At 26.6% G+C, this 25,090-nt stretch overlaps 1 protein-coding gene across 5 annotated transcripts in view; it reads left to right on the forward strand.

The window, feature by feature from the left end:
• The window catches only part of LOC100200986 (cGMP-dependent 3',5'-cyclic phosphodiesterase), a 99,474-nt gene that overhangs the window by 47,037 nt on the left and 27,347 nt on the right, over positions 1-25,090 (forward strand). For 4 of the 5 annotated variants that reach the window (XM_065812908.1, XM_065812907.1, XM_065812910.1 and 1 more), the window contains 8 exons: positions 7,610-7,665; positions 7,902-7,961; positions 8,216-8,288; positions 19,218-19,270; positions 21,691-21,765; positions 22,586-22,630; positions 22,738-22,803; positions 23,359-23,410. In XM_065812908.1, coding sequence (XP_065668980.1) covers positions 7,610-7,665; positions 7,902-7,961; positions 8,216-8,288; positions 19,218-19,270; positions 21,691-21,765; positions 22,586-22,630; positions 22,738-22,803; positions 23,359-23,410 — 480 coding nt within the window. Of the gene's footprint in view, positions 1-7,171; positions 7,484-7,609; positions 7,666-7,901; positions 7,962-8,215; positions 8,289-19,217; positions 19,271-21,690; positions 21,766-22,585; positions 22,631-22,737; positions 22,804-23,358; positions 23,411-25,090 lie in introns of those variants that run through there. The other variant, XM_065812909.1, reaches the window with a different exon arrangement.

Below are 25,090 nucleotides of genomic sequence, written 5' to 3' on the forward strand. Positions count from 1 at the left end.
GGTTATGCTCTTAGACAAAAGGAACGATTCGCCATTTGCTGTTACGGTTGAGGTACCGAAGTTTTTTCTTACGTTTGGTTAGTAAGAGAAGTTCGCTGGTTGGCCAAGACTGCCTGCATTTGCTCAGCTTGGAGAAGGCACGCGGGATGAATTCGCCACAGCATTTGACTTAGTTGTCGCAGAGGATTTGATAGTATTCGTCTGCATATTGGTCTTTAAATAGACTAACCCAATAAACTTGGGAGAGTTTCTCGTTTAGATTAGCGTAATTACCTTTCCTATATATAAATTTTGAGCTGTTAAAACGGGGAAAGTTGTAGGCGTTTTTGGCTAGCTGGTATTGCCATGTCAGAATGCAGTGGTCTTGTAAGGCGCTACCAAAAGGAGAACCAATAGTAATGTGGCTTGTTCGATTGATCGCTTCGGTAATTACGAGGTCTATTGTATTTTTGAACAGAACGTTGGCTTGGATGAAGGTAGGATTGATTATGTGCTGGTGTAGATCTAGGTCGGAAATGATTTTGGCAAATTTAGTGTCAAAACTAGTTTCGGCACCGCTGGTATTCGTCCAGTAGTCATGCCATGTGAAGTCGGGAAAGTTGAAGTCACCAGTGATTGTTAGACCGTTAAACTTTTTGTTTTCTACGGAGGCCGGAGCATTATTGGTAGGTGGGAGATAGATGTGTGTATATATATATATATATGTATATATATATATATATATATATATATATATATATATATATATATATATATATATATATATATATATATATATATATATATATATATATATATATATATATACATATATATATATATATATATATATATATATACATATATATATATATATATACATATATATATATATATATATATATATATATATATATATATATATATATATATATATATATATATATATATATATATATATATATAGAGGGCAGCTGAGAGGGAGGAGCAAAAGGGGCATACGTGCCTCAGGCGCCAGATCACGAAATACAAAATTGCACATGGTCTATTTTTAATTATTATTTTTTTAAATTGATTATACAGGTTTTTAAGTGTCTATATAGGATCTATATTATAGGGTAAAAGCTTAGCTATTTTTGTAAAAAAAAAACAAATTTGCAGTTTATTAGCCAACATCTATGTAAACTTAAATATCATAATGAGATTTTAATTACAAAAAATTTAATAAAACTGTTTTTATTGATTAGATGTAAGATAAATTTACTTGGTGCTGAGAGTAGCAATTAACCTGCTTTATTTATATTACCAAAGATAGAAAATTTTAAATAGTTTATCTCATTTTGACGGCTGGTGGGGGCCAATCAAAGAAAAAAAATGTTGACTTGTTTTTTATACTACTGAAGACATTAAAGTAGACGCTAAATCTTATCCGAACAATAAATACTGATAATAAAAGTTACACAATTATTTGGAGATTATATTTTTGCTTTTGTCCTAAACAATAGGGACTACGTCCTATGCAATTTCAGTTTTTTTTTTTTCTTTTTCTAATTGATTACATATCTTACAATCAGTGCCGCCGAGAGGAGGGTGGGCGAAAGGGACGATGATGAAATAGATATTTATTGCGCAACTAGTTAGCGCACCAGCTGCCTAACTTGTAATTTTGTTAATTTCAATACAGACACATCAAAAGCGTTTGGCTGGCTACAGTCGAGAGGTCGTTTTTCAAACTTTACAAGTTTTTAAAAAAACTTTCTTTGCAATTTTATGGGCTCAGGATTCTACCTATGCTGAACTTTGGAAGCAAAAATAAAAAACGTTGACAAGTTCATTAACCGGTTGGCAGAGATTGAAGGAGTAATTAAATAGAAATCTGTTTATATGACACATTGATCATTGTTATGAAAAAGGTTCATTTCATTTCACTAAAAATATTTTATCAGTCTGAGCCATTCTAAGATGATAAAAATAATAATAAATCTATCAAAAATTTAAGTGGTGGCCTAAAATTATCGGGACCTCGGGCAAAATTGCTTTTTTCCTATTCCAATCAGGACGGTCATGATAACATAGTTTGTTTTTCGCTGGCCGCAATTTTTTCGTAATGCTGTAAAATACAGTCAATGAATCAATCCAATTTTTGCATTGATCGTATAAAGTAATTTGTTTTTCAGCTTGATCACGCGTCATTCATTGGAAAAAATTGTAATCAGGCTAAGCAATGTCTAGAAAATACAATGGCTGTGGTAAGATTTCTTAAATGAAATATTTCAAAGAAGCTTTTTGCAGTAAATAGATCTTCTTTTTCAATAGAAGTATGGCTTGAACCGTGTCTCTATGTTTATACAAATAAGTTTTGTATAAGCATTCGCGCAAGCAAAACTATTAAAAGTTTGATTTTTTTTATATACGTGCTCAAAGGATTTTAAATAATTTTAGTAAATGGTCGTCATTCATATTCTGAAATACGTATGCTGGGAGTATACGTACGTTGGGAGTATTCTGGTTATTAAAAGAACTGTTAAAATAATAAATTAAATAAAACATTATTTCTAATTGATATTATAACTTATATATACCATATTATATTTTATAACTGATTATAAATAATTTTGTTTATATAAAGTATATATAATTGATATTTTATAGGGGAGACCGGGGCTAGTTGGCTCGGTTTTTACTCTATGAGCTCTGTAGCCTAACAGTACGTTTTTTTTTTTTTAATATTAAAGTGTAGTCTTAAAGAGTATGGATTAGGGTATCTTATAAATTTGCATTCATTTACAAAAAAAAACTCTTGGGGCTTTTCCGGACCCTCAAAAAAAAAAAAAAAAAAATTGCGCCAACTTACCCCCCCACGGGGTAAGTTGGGGCAAACTATAAAAATGATTATTAATGCACTATTTAAGTGCAAAATTAATAGAAATTTTTTTTAAATTAATTTTTGCAACAATTTTATCCCAAAATTTAATATTACTTTAAGCTGGTACCGAATATTAGTCCGTATAAAAGCCAAACAGTAGCCCACCTTTTATCTGTGGAAAAAAAAACTAAAAAAAAATTTTTTTTCATTTTTTTGTAAGAATAAATATTTTCAATATTGTTAAAAATTAAAAAAAAATAATAATAATTTTATAAAAAAAAATATTTTTTTCCATAGTAAATGCTATGAGCCAACTTACCCCGTGAAAAACTTGTCAACTTACCCCGAAAGCTTTTTTTTAATAAACAGTCTATAGATCCTGAAAAACGGCAGCTTTGAAAAAAAAGTCTGACTGGATATAGTAAACCAATTGTGACTGGAACTTTTACAATAATTTTTTTTTTCATACGACTAAATATTTTCTTTGTAAAGTAAAAAGGAAAAGATGTTCTAAAAGTTACGTTTTTGTCCAAAAAACGCATAAATCTCAATATCTCCCATGCGCATGCGCGAATCCTGACAATACTACAGTGAATGATGAAATAGTCAATGAGGAAGTTTCTGAGTAATTTTTGTCACTTTCTGATAAAGGCTCTAAAGATAAACGCAGTTCGTCAACTTACCCCTGCGGCCAACTAGCCCCGGTCTCCCTTACGTTATATATATATATATATATATATATATATATATATATATATATATATATATATATATATATATATATATATATATATATATATATATAAACGGTAATCAGTTATAAAATGAACGATAAAATTGTGTTTAACGATGTACAAAAACGGAAACAAAAGCAATTAAACAATGCAATATTGTTTATTGAAAATATTGAAGTATTATGATCTTACTGACACCAAAAAACGTGTAACTTTGCACAACTTATTAAGTTGTTTTGCTCTTTTGATATTAAAAAAAACACTATAAATTCCTATAAAGTTTAAGAGCTGGCGTTGTTGGTATAAATATTTTTTATTTATTGCGATTAATTTTTTTCCCAGCACTTTTTTTTATGCAAAGAAAAAAAGTGTTAAAAGTCAGTACTTAAATTTTAATCTGTGCTGGAAATTTCAATTGAACTTTAATTTAAGAGAATGCTAAAAAGTGTTCGCTATTAAAGATAATTTATTGTTTAAAATAATAATGAACCATAATTTTTAATCTAATCAAAATAGAGAGCCGTCTCAGGAAGTAATCGCTGGCAATTTTTGAAAAAGCTTTTTTTTTAGTTTTTCCGGCTAACGTTAACAAAATCATTACGTCATATTTCATATATAAAATTAGTTTTGGAGTTACACATTATTCGCTACCTACTTTTTGGAGCTCCGAGCCGCCATTTTATACTTATAACTAGTAAAAAAATAGAAAAATTTGACGCTAATACATTTAAAATACTGTTATATTTTTTAGAAAAAAAAAGATCGGAAATAAAAGGTAATCAAAAAATATTAACAAAAAGTAGAGTGGCCAATTTTAAAGTATAAAAGTATAAAAGCAGTCAAGTCTAAAATAGTAAATTGACGTCACAGAAATTAAGTGTTGTTAAAGAAAATATTGACATCGATTCATTTTGAAATGCATTAATAAATCTGCAGTTGCAGAGCACACATGAAAGTTTATAAAATTGTGGAAGAAAAGTGAATTATGTATTCACTTTTCTACTAAAAAGGTCATTCAAAAACTATTATATTACCGGCGAATTGTTTGTTTAAATATAAATTGCTTAGTTTTAATCATTAAGACCACAAAGTTTATTATATGTAAATAGAAAAAGTTAAAAATTGGTTAGAAAATAAAAAATTGAGACCAACATTTAGATCTCCCGTCAATCAAAAGTATAATAATTACAAATGCGCAACAAAAATCATCATTTTTGCATATACGAATATGAGAAAAGTTCGTTTCTTATTAAAATGACTTGGAACGCCACAAAAGGCTTGCTACAATTCTGTTTACAGAAAGTAATATTTACTGCAACATATTTGTGTCATAATGTACACTACTTTTTAGAGTCCCAGTTTAAACAATTTTTTTTATTAGTAATTTTAGTATGAAAATTATTGTCCGCAGTTGAACAATCCTTGGGGATATGTTTGTTTAACTAAAATTCTTTGTTTATTAGCATACTTTTGATGCAATTTTTTTATTCTTTTTTGCTTAAGGACGCTAGAAAGTTTTGAGAATCATTTTGGGTTTCATATTCAATTTTATACCGATTTTACATTTAAACCTATTACAGGATGCGTTACTGTGGATCGATCACATTTATATTCAATCTTTTAATGTTCGGGTCCAGTAGAAAACATAATTTACAATTAAAATTTTTATTTAAATAACATTTTTGAGTTTAGCTTAGTATATAAACTTACATAAATTTATAAACTTTATATTAACTCGCATTAATTTATAAAATTACATTATTATTTTATACAAAAATTATATAACCGCTATATAACCGCTAATAAACCGCTAATAAACCGCTATATAACCGCTAATAAACCGCTCTATAACCGCTAACTATTAAAGCTTGAACTTTTTAACGTTTTGAAAACTCGTTATAAATGCCTAGTAAATATTTTATTATAAGCGTTGTAAAATATATAACAATACTTATTTATAATATTAATATAGTTCAATAATTATGTTTTTCATTTTTAAATTTTTAACTCTTACTTAGAAACTATTACTTTGTAAGAACTAAAGATTTAAATAATCATATTTATAACCTAAACCATATTTATAACCGAAACCATATTTAAAACCAAAACCATAATGTTTTTTGGTGTTGTGCATAGAATTTATGTACTTTTTTCTTCGTCAACAATACGATGGGAAAATTTCATGAAACACGTGTCTGACTGTAAAAAGGTCCTGGTGACTGGTTGAGAAAGTAAACTGGAAAGCGTAAAAGCGCTTCGATATCAAATTAAAGAAGTTCATACTGCATTAGTTGAATTAGTTGAGTTCACTGAGGATCCAAAAACCATGATTATTTATGAATGAAATAAGTAGTTATGAGTTAGCCACTTTTATATAAAAAATTATTCAATCAAAATCAACAAAAAACGGTTTGAAAACCTAAACAAGCAACTAGTGTTTTTTAAAATCATGAAAAAGTTTCACAGAGTAGTCTGTTGCTAAATTCAAAAAAATATTGTTTTTATTAAAATAGTTCCACGACTATTTTGATCCACGATTATGTTGATCCACGACTATGTTGATCCACGACTATGTTGATCCACGACTATGTTTATCCACGACTATGTTGACCCAGGTATTATAAAATTCTTAAGATAATGTTTGAATTCGGTTTCTATTAAAAAAGGCCAAGGGAAAAAGCTCCTCCCTAATGAGGTTATAGAAGAGTTTTCAAAAAAATATGGACGAAAGAGTAGGTTTGTAAAAGTACTTTTAAACCTATATAAAATGTAAAAAACATGGGTTATTTGGTCAGCATTTTTTCATTGCTTCTAGGTGACAATTATGTTCATATTTGAATATCTAGAAAGTCTTAAGTTCCAAATCTCCTTTTTTTTTTTTTTTTTTGAGTCTCTAGAGTTTAATTTTCAAAAACATTTCAGTCAGAATATTTGTTATGATGACGTATAAAACATTTATGAAACTGCATTATAGATGTCTACTCAAGGAATGCAGTTTTGGGTACAAATTCTTTCATACTGATCCTTATTAAAAAATTTCTTTTTACACAACCCTGTGTGCAAATAACACAAAACTTCTGCGTAAATTGTATACAAACTTTTTGCATAAATTTTTTAGCTGGGCTTATTATTCATTTATGGAGGCTTATTTATATTTTTAATATTGCAATCCAATTAGGGTAAGCGTCTCCTCCAAAATTTGTAATTAGTTTAGACATAATATGATATGTGCTCCTCACTCACCCTTTATACACGAAATAATACTGTATCTGCCGTTCAGTCACTAGATTTATATTTGCTCTCTCCCTTTCCTATAGAAAATTTGCCTCCCAGCTCCAAATCAATAATATAAGCAAATCAAATATGAAAACTTTTAATTTTACCCGAGCTATTACAAAAGTTACAAAAATTAGAGTCCTTTAAAAAGTACTCAGTTTTATAAGGTCACCCTTTTCTTGATTAAACCTATCAAAACTACTCATTCAAAAAGCGAGGTTTTTTTTACGGCGTTTGCAACTATGTATATAACTTTGGATATTTTATTTATTAATTGATAATTTAAATTGAATAGTATTAATAAATAAAAATATGCAGATATTGGTTAAAAATCAGTTTTAACAAGATACCAGTTAAACTTGAATGGAATTATTAATTCACTACATTTTAGTGATAAGTAATAATAAGTTGAAATCAGAAAATGTAGACTTTACAATTTTATTAAATGTATTGCATCTAAAACGGTAGAGTAAATCCACAGAAGAAGTAAATCGACAAAAACGATAAAAACGCGAATAATTAGATTTAGTAGCATTCTACTTTTTCTAGCGTAAAACACGCTTTATATTAAAAGTCATAAAATTACATACAAAAATCAACTATTGTAATCGATGGATGTTGGTCGTTGGTACTAGATTTTTGTTTTAATTAAATCTCAGGGAATACAATGTTATTCTGTTTATAAAGTTTTGAGTGGCACTCAAGTGAATAACAATTGTAAATTATTCTTAACTTTACGCATTTTTATTAATAGTTATAACTTGGCCAATATACGATGAAAGTAAATACACTACATGCGCTCTCATTTTTGTAAGTATGACTTTTTTTATTTATTGTCTTTGTGACTGTTTTTTTAGTTCTGTAAAAGTGTGAAAATTTTAATTTTAATATCCGTTGAAAATCACGTTTGAAGCAAAGATGTAGATTGTTATTCCTTTTATGGCAGAAATATTAAGCACTAATTGCATTCAGTTATTTGTCAATTATTTATAAACTTTTTTATTATTTAAATAATAGCCGGATTTATGTTGATATTTTTCTTATAGTTACTTCTGAAGCCTCGCTCTTCCACACTCTTACCTGCACTTGAAAAGATCAGCTTAGCTGTAAGTTCAAGCTTATGTTTATTCGATTTATTTTTAAAAATTTCATTCAAATCCGTTGACGCTTTATTATAAACCCCTTATGTTTTCATAAGTGGTACAAATCTCTGAAGCGAAATAAGCATTAGTACAAATGTTAATGAAGTGCATGATAATGTTGTTTATTTTTTTAAGCTTTTTTCCCCCCTACTTGCAAGTTAAGTGATATACAGCTTAGTAACTGTGACAAAGTTTCACGAAATGATTTATGCTTTTAGATGGCAAAAGCACATATAAAAATCATGGGAGATATATCGAATCAGCAAAAGTTTTTAATGCTAAATGATTTAGGTAAAGTTTAAGATTTTTTGATTTTGTCATTTTGTAACTAAGTTTAATATATTTTGTTATTCTTAATTTGTTTATAGTTATTTGTTTGTTACCAGATTTTCTTCATCTCATAAGGCATAAGAACAGCGGGGGAGGGAAGGGATGCTTACTTAAGAGTATTTAATACAAGTCATTTCTCATTACACATTTAACATGAAAATTTATTATAAAAATATAAAGTTAGCTTTAATTATCCTTTTTTTTACTCTTTTATTTTTTTATAAATCAACACTTGTGTTTTGATTTTTTTATTCGATTGACATGTCAATCTTTGATATAAAAAACAAAGTGTAAAAATAAACATTGTTACGTTTAAGTGCATGCGTACTTAATCTAACTTAAAATAACGTTTCTATGATGAACTAGAGAGCAAACTTTGCAGAGAAACTAGAAACATGAGAAACTATAGAGCAGACTTCTTTTCTTTGATTCAGGTTAATATTGGCTAAGGTTAAATATGGGTGCAGGCTTAATGAAGTTAAAAAGTGTTAGTGCAAAGTTGAAAGTATTAGTGCGGCCCCAAATAATTAACTTCAAAATTGAAAAATTAATTACAAATTTACGAAGGTGGAATGTATTAGTACGTAAAAGAAGGTGGAATTTGTTAGCTATTTAAAAAGTCATCAACAGCTAAATACTTAGAGAATCTAAAATAAAGATTTTTTTAATTTATTTTTTTAGTGATGATGATGACTGAAGAGTAGATAAAAATTAAAAGATCAAAAATATTGAAACTAGTAAAATTAGAAAACTGCAATAAAATTAAATTTTTTATCAGAGTTAATAATTAATTATAAAAACCAATGAATTGTTATAAAACCTGTATTTCTTAGAGATTATACAGAGTATCCAGTCAATTATTTGTAACTTCTAAGTTTAAATCAACTTTTTTTATTGCTTGTATTTTTTTTTTCTTTAAAAAAAAAAGTAAAAGAAAGACGGAGTTAAACTTTTTTTAAAACGATAAGCTAGGAACGATTTCATGGTTATCATTTTTAATAATTTACTGCTTCGTTTCTGAAAAGATTAAAATGTTTTTTTTTTAATACCAGATTGAATAAGTTATTGCAGTCAATTAAAACAACAAAAAAGTATAAATCAATGGAGACGAGACTCAATTTGAATTTAAGGAAACATGGATGTAAAATCCAGACACAAAAATTACACATCTTATTAAAAAATCAATGAAGTGTTATTTATATTTATCTAAAAATCAAGAACAATAAAAAATTATGAAAAAAGTAAATTAAAAGCTCGAACTCTAAATTAAAAGAAATAAAAATGTTTAAACAAAAGTAGAAAGTGAGGTTGAGTTGTTCATATTTTAAAACTTTAAGCCAAAGGTAAAGGCTGTAGTTTGCTTCAGATACCTGTTATCTCTGAAGCAAAATGTAGATGTCGAAACAAATTGTTTGAAATAAGCTCAAGTAATATATAAACCATTTAATTACAATAGAGATAAAAATAGTCATATATTTTAGTGAACTTACGAATTAAAAAGTGATAAAAAACAAGTAATAGCCTTACAAGGTCAAATCTTAACACGGTGCACACATCAACAAAACAGCATTATAAGGTGCACTTGTTACAAGGTTACTTTTAAGATTAAAGTAAAAAAGTAACTAAATGGTAAATTTAAATAGTACTTTTTACAATTTTCACACACAGTTTCTTGAAAGAAATTATGGTAGCCCACACCACATATAAGAATGTAATAATTTTTTTTCAAAAAAACCAAAGCCGTTTAGACGGTGAATAAAGCAGACGCGGCAAAGACTTCATCGGTTTATTTCGTCATCGCGATTGCAATGATTGGCGCCTGACTTAGCTAAAATAGATAAACAAATATAATTTTTTTTTATTTAAGTAACTTTATCCAATAATTTAATAAATTCTTTATATTAATAAAGTTATTGGAAAAATTAATTAAACGTATTTTTTTTCGTCGTGACTTTGCATATAATTTAGCAATATGGTAGAAGTAGTTAATTATATCACCTCTATTTCTAAGTTACTCCTAAACACGACTCTGACTTTTAATAAACGATATTTATATATATGCGAAAAGCAAAAAACAGAATGTCATCCCAGCAAACACACTACATTGAGCCAACTCCAGAATTACCCTGACCCTTAGAGTTAGACTCAGGATTCGGCTTAGGGTTTGGTTAGGGTATGGCTTTCATTAAAATAAACTTTATTGTTAGGATTAGGGTTAGAGTATGGTTTTCAATAAACTTTTTGCGTAAAATGTGACTTATTTTTTACAAACTTACTAAAGGAGGGTACCTGAAATACGCGTCAGCCGAAATAGTATCATTTAGTCCTTTATTACCTGAACATGATAAATATGATTTTATCGCTTTAAAGAATCTCAATTTTCTACTTTTATGACTTTCTTGAAGCAGCAAATTATTAACTTTTATATTTCAGCATAAGGAGTGTGAGAGTTGAAACAAAGTCCTAATAGTTATCTGTAAAAAAGCTTAAGCATGTATCAAATTTTATATCAGTGTAGCATTAGTGATGTAGCTATATTTCAGAAGTGTAGAATTATGGAGTATATTAATTTTCAAGATTCTTTTCTTGTCTATAAAATAATTTATAATTTAAGACAAACTTTCACAGAAACAAACAACTATTTATATTGCACTATTTTTATGTGTGTAAAATGTTTACAAATGAAGAGGTCATGCAATCAAAAAGAATTGTAAAAAGCAAGAGTTTATTTTAAAAGATTCAATAAACGCATGTGTTTAGATTCAAATAAAAATAAACGATTTAATCAAAGGTTCGGATTATTTGATGAAGTAATGCTTTATTTATTGGCAGTTCACTAAAAAAAAAAAAGGTAGAAATTTCTACTTAAGTTGTGATATACCTTTAATAAGGTGTAATTTTTTACCTTTTAAGGTAGAAAATCGTTAATTTTTTTTTTTAGCGTGTAGCATCTTAGTTAGTTTATGTTACTTCATAATTGGTAAACTTTTAACGATGCTTGAGTGCTTAAATATCTTTGTAAAATTAAAATTTCGTATTTAAAAATTTATTTATTATTAGCTTTTTATTTGTTTTGTTATTTTTTTCGCTAATTGTAACTTTTTCTATTTTTTTTAATGTTTATATAAAAATTCCTTTGTGTAATGCTTATACAAGTATTAATACAAAAAAAAGTTGAAAAATTTTAAAATGTCAAATTTAAACTAACTGATCAAAATGAAAACTTTCACTGTAATCAGTTTTTAAAAATTCACAAACACTAAACAAGAATTCAAAAAGTTGTTGGGAGTTTGTATTGAAAACTGAATAACTTGTATTGTTGTTGTTATTCGTTTTTAAGTTGTTTTTCCGCATCTCGATTCTGAATCTGCATCTCGATCCCAATCTTTAGTTTTAATTTATTCAATATTTGCGTGACGAAAGCAAAACGGTGCCAATAAAAGCACACCGCAAAAACAGCGAATTGTATCGTTACCAGTTGAAAGCAACATTTAAAAATGACTTTAAAACACAAATCATAATAAATAGATTTTTGTAAGATCTAAAAATGCAAATTAAAAGAAGAGTTAAACTTTTTTGTTGAAGCATTTTTATTGCCAATAATAACGTTAATAAATCGAACAAAATGACTTTTTTAAATGTTGAAAATACAAATGCACAATCTTTATTTCTTCTAAACAAACTGTTTGTTTTTTTCAAAAATCAATTTAGTTATTAAAAAATTGAGTAAAAATAAAAGAAGGTAATGAAAAATTACATCCGCATTGGGATGAAAATGTCACTAATCAGTATACTTGGAATCTGGTAAAGATTGATTTCATTTTACGAAGAAGTCTGATGAAAGAGTAAAAATGACTACCAAGTAGATAACAGATAATCTATAAGTATTTTAGTGTTAGAAGGGATTTAAGTAATTTCAAATAAGTAATATGTTGAACCAAAAAGCGTGGAAGAGGATAAATTGTGATTTTTACACAAAAATTATCTTTTTAACATTTTGTTCGTCAGCTTGAAATTAAAACTGTATGCAAAAATTTTTTTTTTTCCAATTTGAAATTTTATAGATAACTTAATTAGTTTTAAAGTCCAAAGCACACAATTAACCTTAAAATTTCGCTTGATTATCTTAGGAGAAAAAGTTAACTTAAGCAAATAAATTAGGCTTACTTACAGTACTTAAATAAATTAGGCTTACTTACAGTACTTAAATAAATTATGCTTACTTACGAGGTCTAAAAAATGGATCCAGTTTTATTTAGATTTTTGGCTCTAACTCTGGGTTCGGGTAAAACAAATCAAAAATTATTTTTTGGTTGTTGTTATATTACAGTAACTTAAAAACTCTCAGTTGCTTAACACACGGGAGGGGACGTTTAATAATTTTAGGAAAACGTTTCAAGCAGACCCTGATTTTAGTAAAGATCCCATTTGTTAATTTTTACTTCTTAATAACAAAAGAAACTGTATTTCGAAACTAAAATAACTTTCACTTTAAACCAATCTTTAAAACTAAAAAATATAAACTCATAAAACCAAAGTTTTCTACCCACTCGTTTATTAACCCCCATCCTCCTTTCTCCCGCGTTTATTCGATCAAGACTAATTCTCACTTAATTACTTTCTTTCCACCTCATCTTGTATTAAGCACATAAGAATAAAATTAACAATTTATATTTAAAAACCTTAAAAAGAAAATATCAATTAAAATATCAGTTTTTAGTAAAGAACGCTTTTGCATTCATTACTTAAACCTATTATTTTAACACATAACTCTATGGAAAACACACACAAACATCGTTAGTAAACATACAATTAAAAAAGCTTTGCAATAAATAAATAAAAAAAAACTTTTAAAATATTTATATACAGTTTTTTTTATATACATTTATATATACATTTATATACATAAATAATACAGAAAAATAGTATAGATAAATAAAAATAATATCAATAAAAATAATATTAACATAATAAAAAGTAGATTAACTCAAAAAACCTTTTTAAATCTCTTCTTAACGATTATATTCAAAACTAAACTTGCGTGATTAAATTAATTTTTAAAAAGTTTCAACTAATTAAAAACGTTAAAACAAATCATGTGACTTAACGCAAGGATAAAGTTAAATTTCCGCGAACCAATCAAACAAACAGTATCTATTATTATTGATATTGTTCACAAGTAATGTTCTTAAGTAATTTTAATACACTGCAATATGACGCATTACAAAAAATAATTCGATGAAAATTAATTTCTGTAAAAACGCCAAGTTTTTAATAAAAAAAGTTTTTAAAAGATATTGTTTGATCGATTGGTTCGCTTTGAAAGTAAACAATCATAATTGATATTTTGATATTGATATTAAATTTATATTTAATATCAATATCAAAATATTATACAATCAAATATTTAATACTAAATAATGGTTAATTTACTTTTAGTTTTTTTTATGAAGCATATGAAGATATGCTGTGTTTAGAAGTTATAAAATTTTAAGTGACATTTTTAATGTTTACTTAGGTGCTTAAAGCATCTATAGATGCTTTGTGCCAGAGCGGACGACACTGGGGAAGCAGGGGGGTGCGTGCCCTGCCGCCCCTTTTTTTTTAACGGACCTTTTTTATTTTTTTATTTAAGAAAATTCGAGATGCAGAGGACTTCTTTATAAAAAATTGCAATTGTACCCCTCCACTTTGAAACCTGTATCGTCGGCCCTGTGTACCAATAAACAGCTTTACTAAAAGTTAAAAATTATTTGGTTATGATATTAGATTTGCTTTCATAACCAAATAACTTTTAACTTTTGGTAAAGTTGTTTATTGGTTCCAGGTTGGAAAGAATAGTCAAGTGGAAATACATTGTTTTCTTTTGTTTTTTCATTAGTATTTAGAATAGCAAAATAGAAGAGATTTAAAAGAGTAACAACCATACATGAAGATATCATGCTCGGTTAAAAAGAATTCAATGTTATATAATTCATATATAAGTAAAGAAATTATACACATAAGATTACCAGGTGTCCGGTTTTTATCAAAGCACAGTGAAAATTTTGATTTTATTAGGTTTGGCACTGCTCTCCTACATAAAAATGGCCTCCTATGATTCAACCGAATCGTAAATTTCAATTTAGAACCGAATATGAGAAATTTATTACACAACCGAAAATATTCACGAAAAAATTTAGAACCGAAATAATTTCAATCGAATTTTCGATCGAAAGTCGTAATTGTATTTAGAACCTAAAAAATTTCGATCGAATTTTTGATCGAAAGTCGTGAAATAAAGTTTTTAAATTAAATTAAAATAAAAAAAGAAAGGATTTTGTAATTCGATCCAAATTTTTTCGGTTGTAAAATTAGGTTCTAAAACTTTCGGCGCAAGAAAGGATTTTGTAATTCGATCCTGCAATGAAAGTATACTTTTCGGTTCTAAATTTTTCGGTTGTGAAATATTTCGGTGATATTTTCCATGATAAATATTTTCGGCTCTATCATGTGACACGATAAAAACCGGACACCTGGTAACATTAGTGATCATAATAATTTATCAACAAAACAAATTCTTATATTTTTTTGGTCAATATTTTAAAAATTTAGATTAACACCTAAAGTTTTCTCAAAAACACTTGAAACACCTAAAAATATCATTAATTTTAACTACAACAATAAAGGAGTTGCAAAACTCAAGCAATAATGAGAGCGCTTTTCTTTCTTTTTTCTTGCTATATTTAAAATTCACAGAGCATTTTTTGCAAGAGCACAATGCAGATCATCTTCTGCAACGAGTATACTTCTGTATTTAGATTTGATTAACAACAAGCTTGAAAAGCCAGTTTCTTTGTGAAAACTTGAAAAGCCAGTTTCATTGTGAAACTTTCACAAATATATGTTATTAGAAAAGGATGAAGCGGGCACAAACAGAATCTCAAACAGAATGGAACAGGACTACAAATATATAATTTAAAATTTGGTTACAGACATTAAAAAAAAATCATTTTTTACTGTATTGCTGGTAATAGGTTTGAGGAACTTCTTTTTGAGCATCCTCAGCAACATCTTTAACTCTGATAGTTAGTGAGCTTCTAACAAGTACAAATGTACTAGGTAAATTTGGAAAATATCTTTAAATTTCTTCTTTAAGAGTTTTGAAGTGTTCTTTGAAAGAAAGAAATGTTTTATTCATTGTTTCTTTTTTCAAAGGTTTTTCTCAAAAAAAGCAGATGGATCAAGTCAACTATTCACATCAGTGTGGTATAACAGATATAAGATGTGTTTGATATTTTACCTCAATTCAACTATTCACATCAGTGTGCTTTAACAGATATAAAGCCATATTTTAAAAACTCCTCACAATATTTTCTTTTTTTAACACTTGTCTTTTGCTGTTTAATTATCATAGCTATGCTATGATAATTAAACAGCAAAAATGCAAAATTTTGCTTAATGCAAAATTTAGCTTAGTTGGTTTTTATAATTATGTAGCATGTACTTGAAACATGTACTTAAAATTTGCATTGAAAACATTGCATTGAAGCACAATAGATATTATTTTATTTTGGATCAGTATGTAATTTTGCAAAGAATAAAGGTGCAAAAGTTAAAAAAGGCTGAATTGTTCAAATTTTTTTTATTGCCTAAATATCAGATAATAATAAACAAATAGTATTACATAATATGTACAAAATAAAATATAAAAAGAAAAATATATACATATATAGGCAAATAATGTATTATAATGTTTTGTAGTTAATAATGAGAGTGATTCTATGTTGAGGTTAGTTAGAACTAGGGCTGTTGATGGGTCATGTCTAGGTTGGGTATCAGTGTTGATGGGTCATATCTAGGTTGGGACATGAATCCAGACCTGATATGTCTGAGTTTGGGTTCTTACCTTAAATAAAAAATTTAAGCTTTGTAAAAAACCTGTAAAAATTGTAAATAACTCTAAAAGTTTTAAATAGTTTTTAATTGCATAATTTTTAGTGCATGCATAAAAATATTTTACCTTCTTTATTAATTGAAATATGCATAAAATTTATGCCTGTATTAAAGCATAATATTATTATGTCAGGTAAGGTTATCCTGCTACTGGTAACATGTAACCCAGTACAACCTGTTTTATTGCCTAAAAAAGCGAATCCAACAAGCCTGCTGGCTTGTTGGATTTGCTTTTTAAGGCAAAGGCTAGAAAATGCCAATTCTGACTTAACACACCACTTGCCTTAACTTAACCCCTGACTTAAAACACCCCTGGCTCCTGATTGAGTAAAGGCTAGAGATGGTGTCTGGATAAAAATACTCATTTGGGCAGTCATTAAATGCATCTGGCCACTGTCTTGTAGAAGACCTCCTAGGCAAAGACTTAAGGGATAAACAGATTCTACATGTTGATCAGTTTGCACCCTTTCTAAGAAGGGGTGCAAAACTGATCATAAACTGATCATACCTAGTCATAAAAACAGAGCTACAAATAAAACCCATGCAATAAGTCAAGAAGATCCAGCATTCAATAACCTAAACTGTAAACAATGTGTTATAAATACATCAACACCAGTCTAATAGATGAAGAACTTCTTCATATATAAAGTATAAAATGTCAAAAGCTATAAAACACAAAAAACATCTGTTGCAGTCTTGCAGAAGTGTTTTCTGGAGCTGTTGTCAATACTTTCAAAACTATTTAACAAGTGCTTAACAGAGTCTTGTTTTCCAGCCTACTGGAAAGCAGTATCTGTTGTCTCTATTTTCAAAAATTCTGGAGAGCAATCTGACTCATCTAATTACCATCCCATTAGTCTTCTTCCTATCATAAGCAAGGTTTTTGAATCTTTAATTAACAAACACTTAATCTCTCATCTTGAATCTAATAGCTTACTTTCTGATCATCAATATGGATTTCGATCTTCTTGTTCTACTGCTGGTTTGTTAATGGTAATAATTGATAGGTTTTTTTGTGCATTAGTTAGATGTGGAAAGGTAAAGGCTATTGCTCTCAACATTTTTAAAGCCTTTATTAAAGGCTTTAAAAATTAAATACTTTTTTTAAATTTACATTAATGATCTCTCAGAAATTCTCAAATCTAAGGTGGCATTGTTCGCTAATGGTACTACCATATATTCTTGTCTTGATATAAAGCCAAAACTCTCTGATTGCTTGGAGGGGGAATTTGAGCTTGAAAAGGATCTCACTGCTGCAGCATGGGGCTCTCAGTGGCTAGTGAACTTTTACTCAGATAAAACTCAATTTTTTTCAGCTAACTGTTATCACAAAAATCTAGATCTTCCTATATTTATGAACGCTAATATACTTGATGAGTCTTCTACTCTTCGTCTTCTAGGATTAACTCTTACTTCCTATATTTCTTGGAAACCATATATCATCCATTGCAAAATTATTATCTACTAAGGTTGCATTTCTTTATCGTGCTTGCCGCTTTCTTACTCTGGATTCTAATCTTTAGCTCTATAAATCTCAAACCCGTCTTTGTGTGGAATACCATTGCCATATCTAGAGCGGATCTTTGAATGATGGCCTTTCTCTTTTAAACAAGGTATAAAAACGCATTATAAACATAGTTGGACCTGCTCTTGCAGCCAATCTTCAACCATTGTCACGTTGTCCTAATTTTGCTTCTTTTTCTCTTTTCTATAACTAGTATAATGGGCGCTGCTCTATCCTTTTACCTTGACTGTTCCTAAGTGCTCCAAAAATTCTTATTTGTCTAGTTTTTTCTTGAACATCAGTTCTTTGAAATCGACTCGACTTATAATTTAAATCTTTTAAGTTGTCTGTGAATTACTGTATCTTACTTTATAAATTTCATCTTTTCTCTTTCAGTTACTTCCAACTCTAATAGTGGTTGCTTGTAGCCTTGTTGGAAGTGAAGGTTTGAAAAAAAAAATAATAATAATCTATTTTATTATTATGTAGATGTGTATAACTTTCAAATTTGTTTTTATAAATATGTTAATTTTTTTTTACACAATATGTGTACAATTTAAAGGTGTATTATATCTTTAAACTGTACTTTATAGATATGTTATATTTTTAAAAAAGATATATATATCTTTTTTACAAATGTGGAATAAATTTTGTAACTTTCAAATTTGTAATCAATTTGTTAATTTTTTTTTTTTTACACAATATGCATACAATTTAAGCCTATATATGCACAATATCTACCTAATTCTATAACTTATAATAGCATAATATCTACTTATATTAGCATAAGATTTACCTAAAGCATAATATCTTTTCTATAAATATGTAACTTTCAAATTTGCTGAGCACTTTAATTTTTTAATCCTTTTCTTTTTAAACCACAAGATTTAAAAACATTTTTAAGAATTTAATCACTTTAATTGTTTTTGTTGTCAGATGTCAGATGGATATTAAAAAAAAATGAACACAAAAATTAAAAAAAAATTAGAAAAAGTATAGAGATCCTTTATCAACAATTCTAGGGATTGTTACTATTGCATCACATATTTTAGAATCAAAACAAGAAAGTTGTCAAAGCTTTTGAATTGCTCATTTAGTTTTCTTATTAGTTAGTATCTATGGAGACATCCATGGAGGGAATGTTATTTTGGACCTAGGTACTTAATAAATCTTATTTATCTGATCTGGTTTCCAAATAAGTATATTGCTCTAAGGATTTAATTTTATATATACAATTTTTAGGATATGTAATACACACTTGTTTGAAAATAATTGTAGGCCTTTTAGTTTTACATAGACTTGTAATAAAAATCCAGCCCTGAAAATAATACTTAAAAAAATGTCATTTGTCCTAGTGAATATATTTGCTTTGATATATTTTTCTGTAAGCAGCTTTAATATGTTTTTCTGTAAGGAAAAACAAAAAATTATTATTATTATTTTTTTGTTAGGTACATTGTTTACAAAAGACATTGCCGAGCTTTCAAAGAGAATAATCAATAAAGTAAGATGTTTTATAGCATTTTAGCACTTTTAATACACTCTTTTGTCACACATTCCTAACCTTATGTACAAAGCAGGAAATGTTCAAGGAAATGTCTTAAATAGCATATTTTAAAAGTACGGATTCATTATAAATTTAGTTAGAAGCAGCGATGTGAAGAATATTTTTACCTGGACTCTAGAGTCTTTGAGCTTAAAAAATGCTTTGGAACTTCTGAACTCCAAGATAATTACAGGTACTTCATGAGACTTTTTGAAACTTCATAAAATTATTATTTTTGATATTCTTAACAACTAAGGAGCAAAGAAAAACTCTAGATTTTGAGACCTCTAAAGTGATGAATGATAAAACACTAAAATGATGAATCTTTTCTTTCTATAAAGTTAAGAAGTTCCTAAGCGTTTTCAAAGTTTTAAAAATTAGATGTTCATAAATAATCTTGAAATAAAGTAATAAGCAAAGAAATAACTATTGTTGAAGACGTTCCTACAAATCAACATAAATATGCAAGTTCAAAGTGTATGGCACAAAGAAATAACTATTGTTGAAGACGTTCCTACAAATCAACATAAATATGCAAGTTCAAAGTGTATGGCACAAAGAAATAACTATTGTTGAAGACGTTCCTACAAATCAACATAAATATGCAAGTTCAAAGTGTATGGCATAAATAAATAATATAGACTTATTATGTGGTTGATTTTTTTTTTTTAAATATATATTAAGTTTATTTTGTTGAAGGTCTTACCACAATATTTAACTAACTAAGCTTAAAATAAAGCATGTAACCTCAGTTTTTGTTTTCAAAATCTGATAGTGCTAATTATAATAATAATAATTATTATTTATTTTTACTGTTATTATAATTTTTATGATAAAATGGCACACTTGCTTGGTCATTTTGGTCTGACATTGTCTGATAACATGTTTATTTGAATAACTAATACTACCAGTGTGTAATATAGATAAATTATTAGATTGATTTACAATTTTAACAATCATGCTTTCAATAGATTTAATAAAGTGTCCTTGAATCATACAAAAAAAATATTTTTTTATGAACTCTTCTTGTACATCCGAAATTCTATGAGCTAAACTTTAAATATTCATATATTCTTTTTGAGTTGATCTCATTGTTACTTTTTTTCTCTTCTCGCTTGCAATTAATAGTATATTTTGACACTGTTTTTGCTTTTCAGAATATTTAGGAAAGTCTTTTATCAAGCTGATGTTTCTTTCTGGGCAGTCATTAGTTATTAGGCTTAACAAGTTTTAACAAAATTTTCATAATATCTTTTATGATTTAATTTTCAAATAGCTAGGATGAGAATGAACCATATCTTAATAAAAACAACTCAATATTACTGGTGGTGGTGGTAGGGTGGTGGTGGGGTTTTTTTTTATTTTAATTATGCTCTTTTACCTGTTTGTAGTTAAAGAAACTGTTATCAGGTTATATTTTTTAAATTATTTGCTAAAAGTATTGTAAAACTAAAAAGCAACTAATGTTTGTTTGTCAATATATTATGTGTTATAATTTAATATGATGCAGTATGATGAAGAAGATGGTACTTCACACAAGATTACTTCACAGTAATCACTGAGCTATAAGTTTTTAGCATTTGTTTTTAGCCACAAGATTAAAAATGTGATGAGTATAAAGAATAGTTAAATTTAAGGGCACTGTTTTTTAAATGCTGTTGAAAGTTTATTTTGCATATTGTATATTATTTATATTATTTGAAAATTTATTTTGCATATATATTTATATTGTTTTTTTTGTTTTTTTTTAATATCAGAAAACAAATGGTTAGTTTAAATTCGTTTATATTTTTAAGACAAAAGTCCAATCATGATTGCCAATCAAAATCTTTAAAGCAACTAATAAAAAAAAACAACCAAAACCAATAATAAATGCTTAAATTTTATTTATTTATCATTTATTATTATATAATTATTTATTATTAGTATTTGAAAAATACTTTTATCATATCAAATAATTTTTTAATGATTCTTAATATTTTGATTAAACTTTAAAAAAGTTGTATTAAATTTGATGATTACTACAACTTTTATACCAAGTTATACTACTTGTTGACTTTTTTTATACCAACTTTTTTTAAAACTACTTGAATTTGTTTTCAAATCTTTTAAAAAACAACAATTGCTAAAAGAGTTTCTATTTTAAAGTAGATTTTTTATAAAATTCATTGTTCTTACAGTAAGCACTTGAAAACCTATTTTTGATATTAGTGATTTTCTATAGTATATAGACAAAAATTTAATTTGTTCAAAAAAATTTAAAGCTTATTGGGATACCCTTATGATTAATTATCAATAGTGATATTATAGTTTATTTGTCGTAGATTTTCTACAGTTTGATTATGTGAACAATAACAGTTGTGTTATTTAAAATTTAGTTAACAAATACATTGCTTGCTGAATCTGGAGTCGTGCTACTGGTTAATAAAAGCAATGATCAACTTTTTGCTCAAGTAAGATCTCTTTATATTACTTATTGGTTTAACAAAATAAAAACTTTTTTTTCTTTTCAGATAAATATTTTATAAAATGCTTGTTCATTTAGAAAATTTTTTTAGCACATTCTATTAAAATAATAATAATGCTTATAATAATTAATATAATAGTAATAAATATAATAATGATAAATATAATAATGATAAATATAATAATAATAAATATCATAATAATAAATATAATAATATTAATAAAATATATTTTGTACATACTTTTCTCTTTGTTTATGTCTTGTTTATCAAAATATATCAAACACTCTATTTTTTTATGTCTTGTTTATTAAAAATATCAAACACCCTAAAAAGAGAAATTAATTTTTGGTGTTTATAGTAGTTCACAAGAAAATTTTCTGGTGATACAAACATACACATATGGTAGAAAAATTATGCCAAATTTTCAAATTTTGTAGATTTAAGACATTTTTTGATCAAGTTTGAATAAAATTGACGAATTTAAATTGAATTTATAATAGTGCCAAAAAAAATTTTTCCGCCATTATTTCTTTGTATGGGCCTGATGATATATCTACTGTAATTACTTTTTGTGAAAATATACATTATAGAATTTATTATAAAAATTTAATTTTTCATCGCCATAATTCTAAGGAATTTTTGTTAACATTAAACCTGATTTTTACTTTTTTATATTAGTAGCACACTCTTTATTTATGTTATATTTATTAGAATTGAATTTTTTTTTACATTTTGAGTTTTTGTCAGACAATTAAAGTTTGTTAAGTTTAAATTTCTTTTATGAATGAAAATACTTATTTTTTAGTCATTTGGGAACAAAAGTTTTGTTGATGAAGAGTATAGAATTGAGGTAAAAAAATGTGCAAGTTTTTAATTTTTGAAAATTTTTATATTATTTTGTTTTTAAAATTTCATTTTTAAGATTTTTCTTTTTGTGAATGTGTTTTTTTTTTAAAGATATCTAAAAGTAGTTTCAATGCATGGTGTGATCAACCAACTTCACTTTCTTTTTCACTTATTCCTGTAAGTTTCATTATATTAAGAATTTTTTAAAGATGAAAAGTTCACATTATCACAATTAAGTTGATACATCTTTGTAATGTATATATACCATTATAAAGATTTTTTCTTCACAAGATTCAAAATACAATATTAGAGAGATAAACTCTTTTAAAATAAGTACTCACTCAACATTATATAATTAAAAAAAAAGTATGTTTATTTTTTCTGAAACTTTAGACATTTGGGTAACACAAGATAATAACTAATGTATTAAAATTATCTTTGGCCAATTTAATTTGGTTTTATCTATCCTATTTAGATTTCAGGTTTAACTTTGTCTTCAAAAATTCTTTAGTTCTTGATTTTGTTAAAATGAGTAAAAAAAACAGAGCAAAGCAATAAAAGTATAAAGATTAATATTCATTTCAAAGTTAAAAATGATTTATAAAAAATAAAACATTCATAATTAAAAGAAAATGATCAGAAAAATTCTTGTTTGCATTGTAATTAATTGTTTTAAACAAATCTTTTGTTAAATTGAATTGTTTTTTATGTAAATTGAATGTATTTTTATAGGAATCTCTCATAGCTGAAGAATTTAATAAGTTAAAAGCATTTTTTAAAATAGGTAAATTTTATTTTTGGTTTCTTTTTGTATATATATTTGTTTCCTAAGTATGCCAAGAAAATTTTTGAATTCGATTAGTGATCAGGGCTCCAGCCCCAGCTGAATATAGATTCATAACATCAAACTAGGCTAGTAAATATTAGCACATATTATTAGCTGCATCTGTATTTTTATAATTAAATACTTTTATTATTTATTTTTACAGAGTTAAATGATAATTACCATTAATTCTGTAAAAGTAAATTCCAGCTTACTTGTAATTGTGCAGGTTTTCCTAAATTGTACAAAAACAAATGGAAACTTATTTTTGGAATTTGTGCAAGTTATGGGTAAATTACCCATAATGCACTGATAACTATTCTCACTAATAGCTATTCTCATCTAAACAATAATGTTTTAAAAAGTTTAATAGTTATGGAGTTCAAAATTTTATTTTTCTTATTAAACCTATAAAACACACAAAAAGTTGTTTTATAAAAAAATTCAAGTTGAATAATTTTCAAGTATTATCTTTTTGAAAATAAAGAAGTTAATAATTTACGCCATATAAAGTTTATGCCAGAAACATACTTTCTTAATCTCCTGTTACTTAATTTTATTATCTAAAGTGATTCAACGGCAAAATGGTATTGACAAAAGTGCTGAGATCGAAATCAGAGTCCATAAATTTATAGTTAAAAATATCAACTTTGTTTTTTTATTATTTTATTATTATTATAATTATTATTATTATTTAAAATCATGCATTCTAAAGTCAATATCTGACTTTAGAATGTATGATTTTAATTTTTAAAAACAAACATTGCAAAAACAATCTTAAGCAATATTGTCTACCGAATTCAATATTTACATAGTTTTGTAAAACTTTCATTTACATATTTCAAAACCAAAATCAAACTTCCTGATCTCACTCTCCATTGGCTGATTTAGATTACTAACTCAAATTTATGAACATATGACTGATTTAAATATTTAATATTTAAATTAAATGAATTTTAATTTAAATTTAAAATTTAAGCTTAAAAATATCAACTCTTTAAATTAACCAAAGTTTTGCTTGGCGATTATTTCAAAAAAAACAATAAAGAAGTTTCTTAAACTTTTAAATAGTTAGATTTTGTAATGTGCATAAAATAACATGTTTTTCACTTGTTAACAAATGTAAACAGGGTTTTGACTTGTAAACAAATGTAAACAGGTTTTTCACTTGTAAAGAAATGTAAACAGGTTTTTCACCTTGTAAACAAATGTAAACAGGTTTTTCACTTGTAAACATATGTAAACAGGTTTTTCACTTGTAAACAAATGTAAACAGGTTTTTCACTTGTAAATCCTCATCCTATAACTAGTAAAATCAAAAATTAAGAACAAAAGAATGTTTAACGTGATTTTTTTAAATATAAACAGCTATAATTATTTCAGTAATAATGAACTTTGGGTCTTTACGAGACAAAGAATTCAAAATTTGTTAAATGCATAAGCATTTTTATTTATACAAACTTTTCATCTAATGCATTTAACAAAGCATATTAATTTATATAGCATATTAATTTATAATTTTTAAGTTGTGTTTAAAGGCTGTAAGACATTAGTATAATTGTATCATTTGACAGTTTTCTTAAATCAAATGTACAAAAACAAATGAAAACTTATTTTTGGTTTTAATCATGTAACAACTGC

This window comes from Hydra vulgaris, chromosome 12 (genome assembly GCF_038396675.1).
Source record: "Hydra vulgaris chromosome 12, alternate assembly HydraT2T_AEP".
NCBI lineage: Eukaryota > Metazoa > Cnidaria > Hydrozoa > Anthoathecata > Hydridae > Hydra > Hydra vulgaris.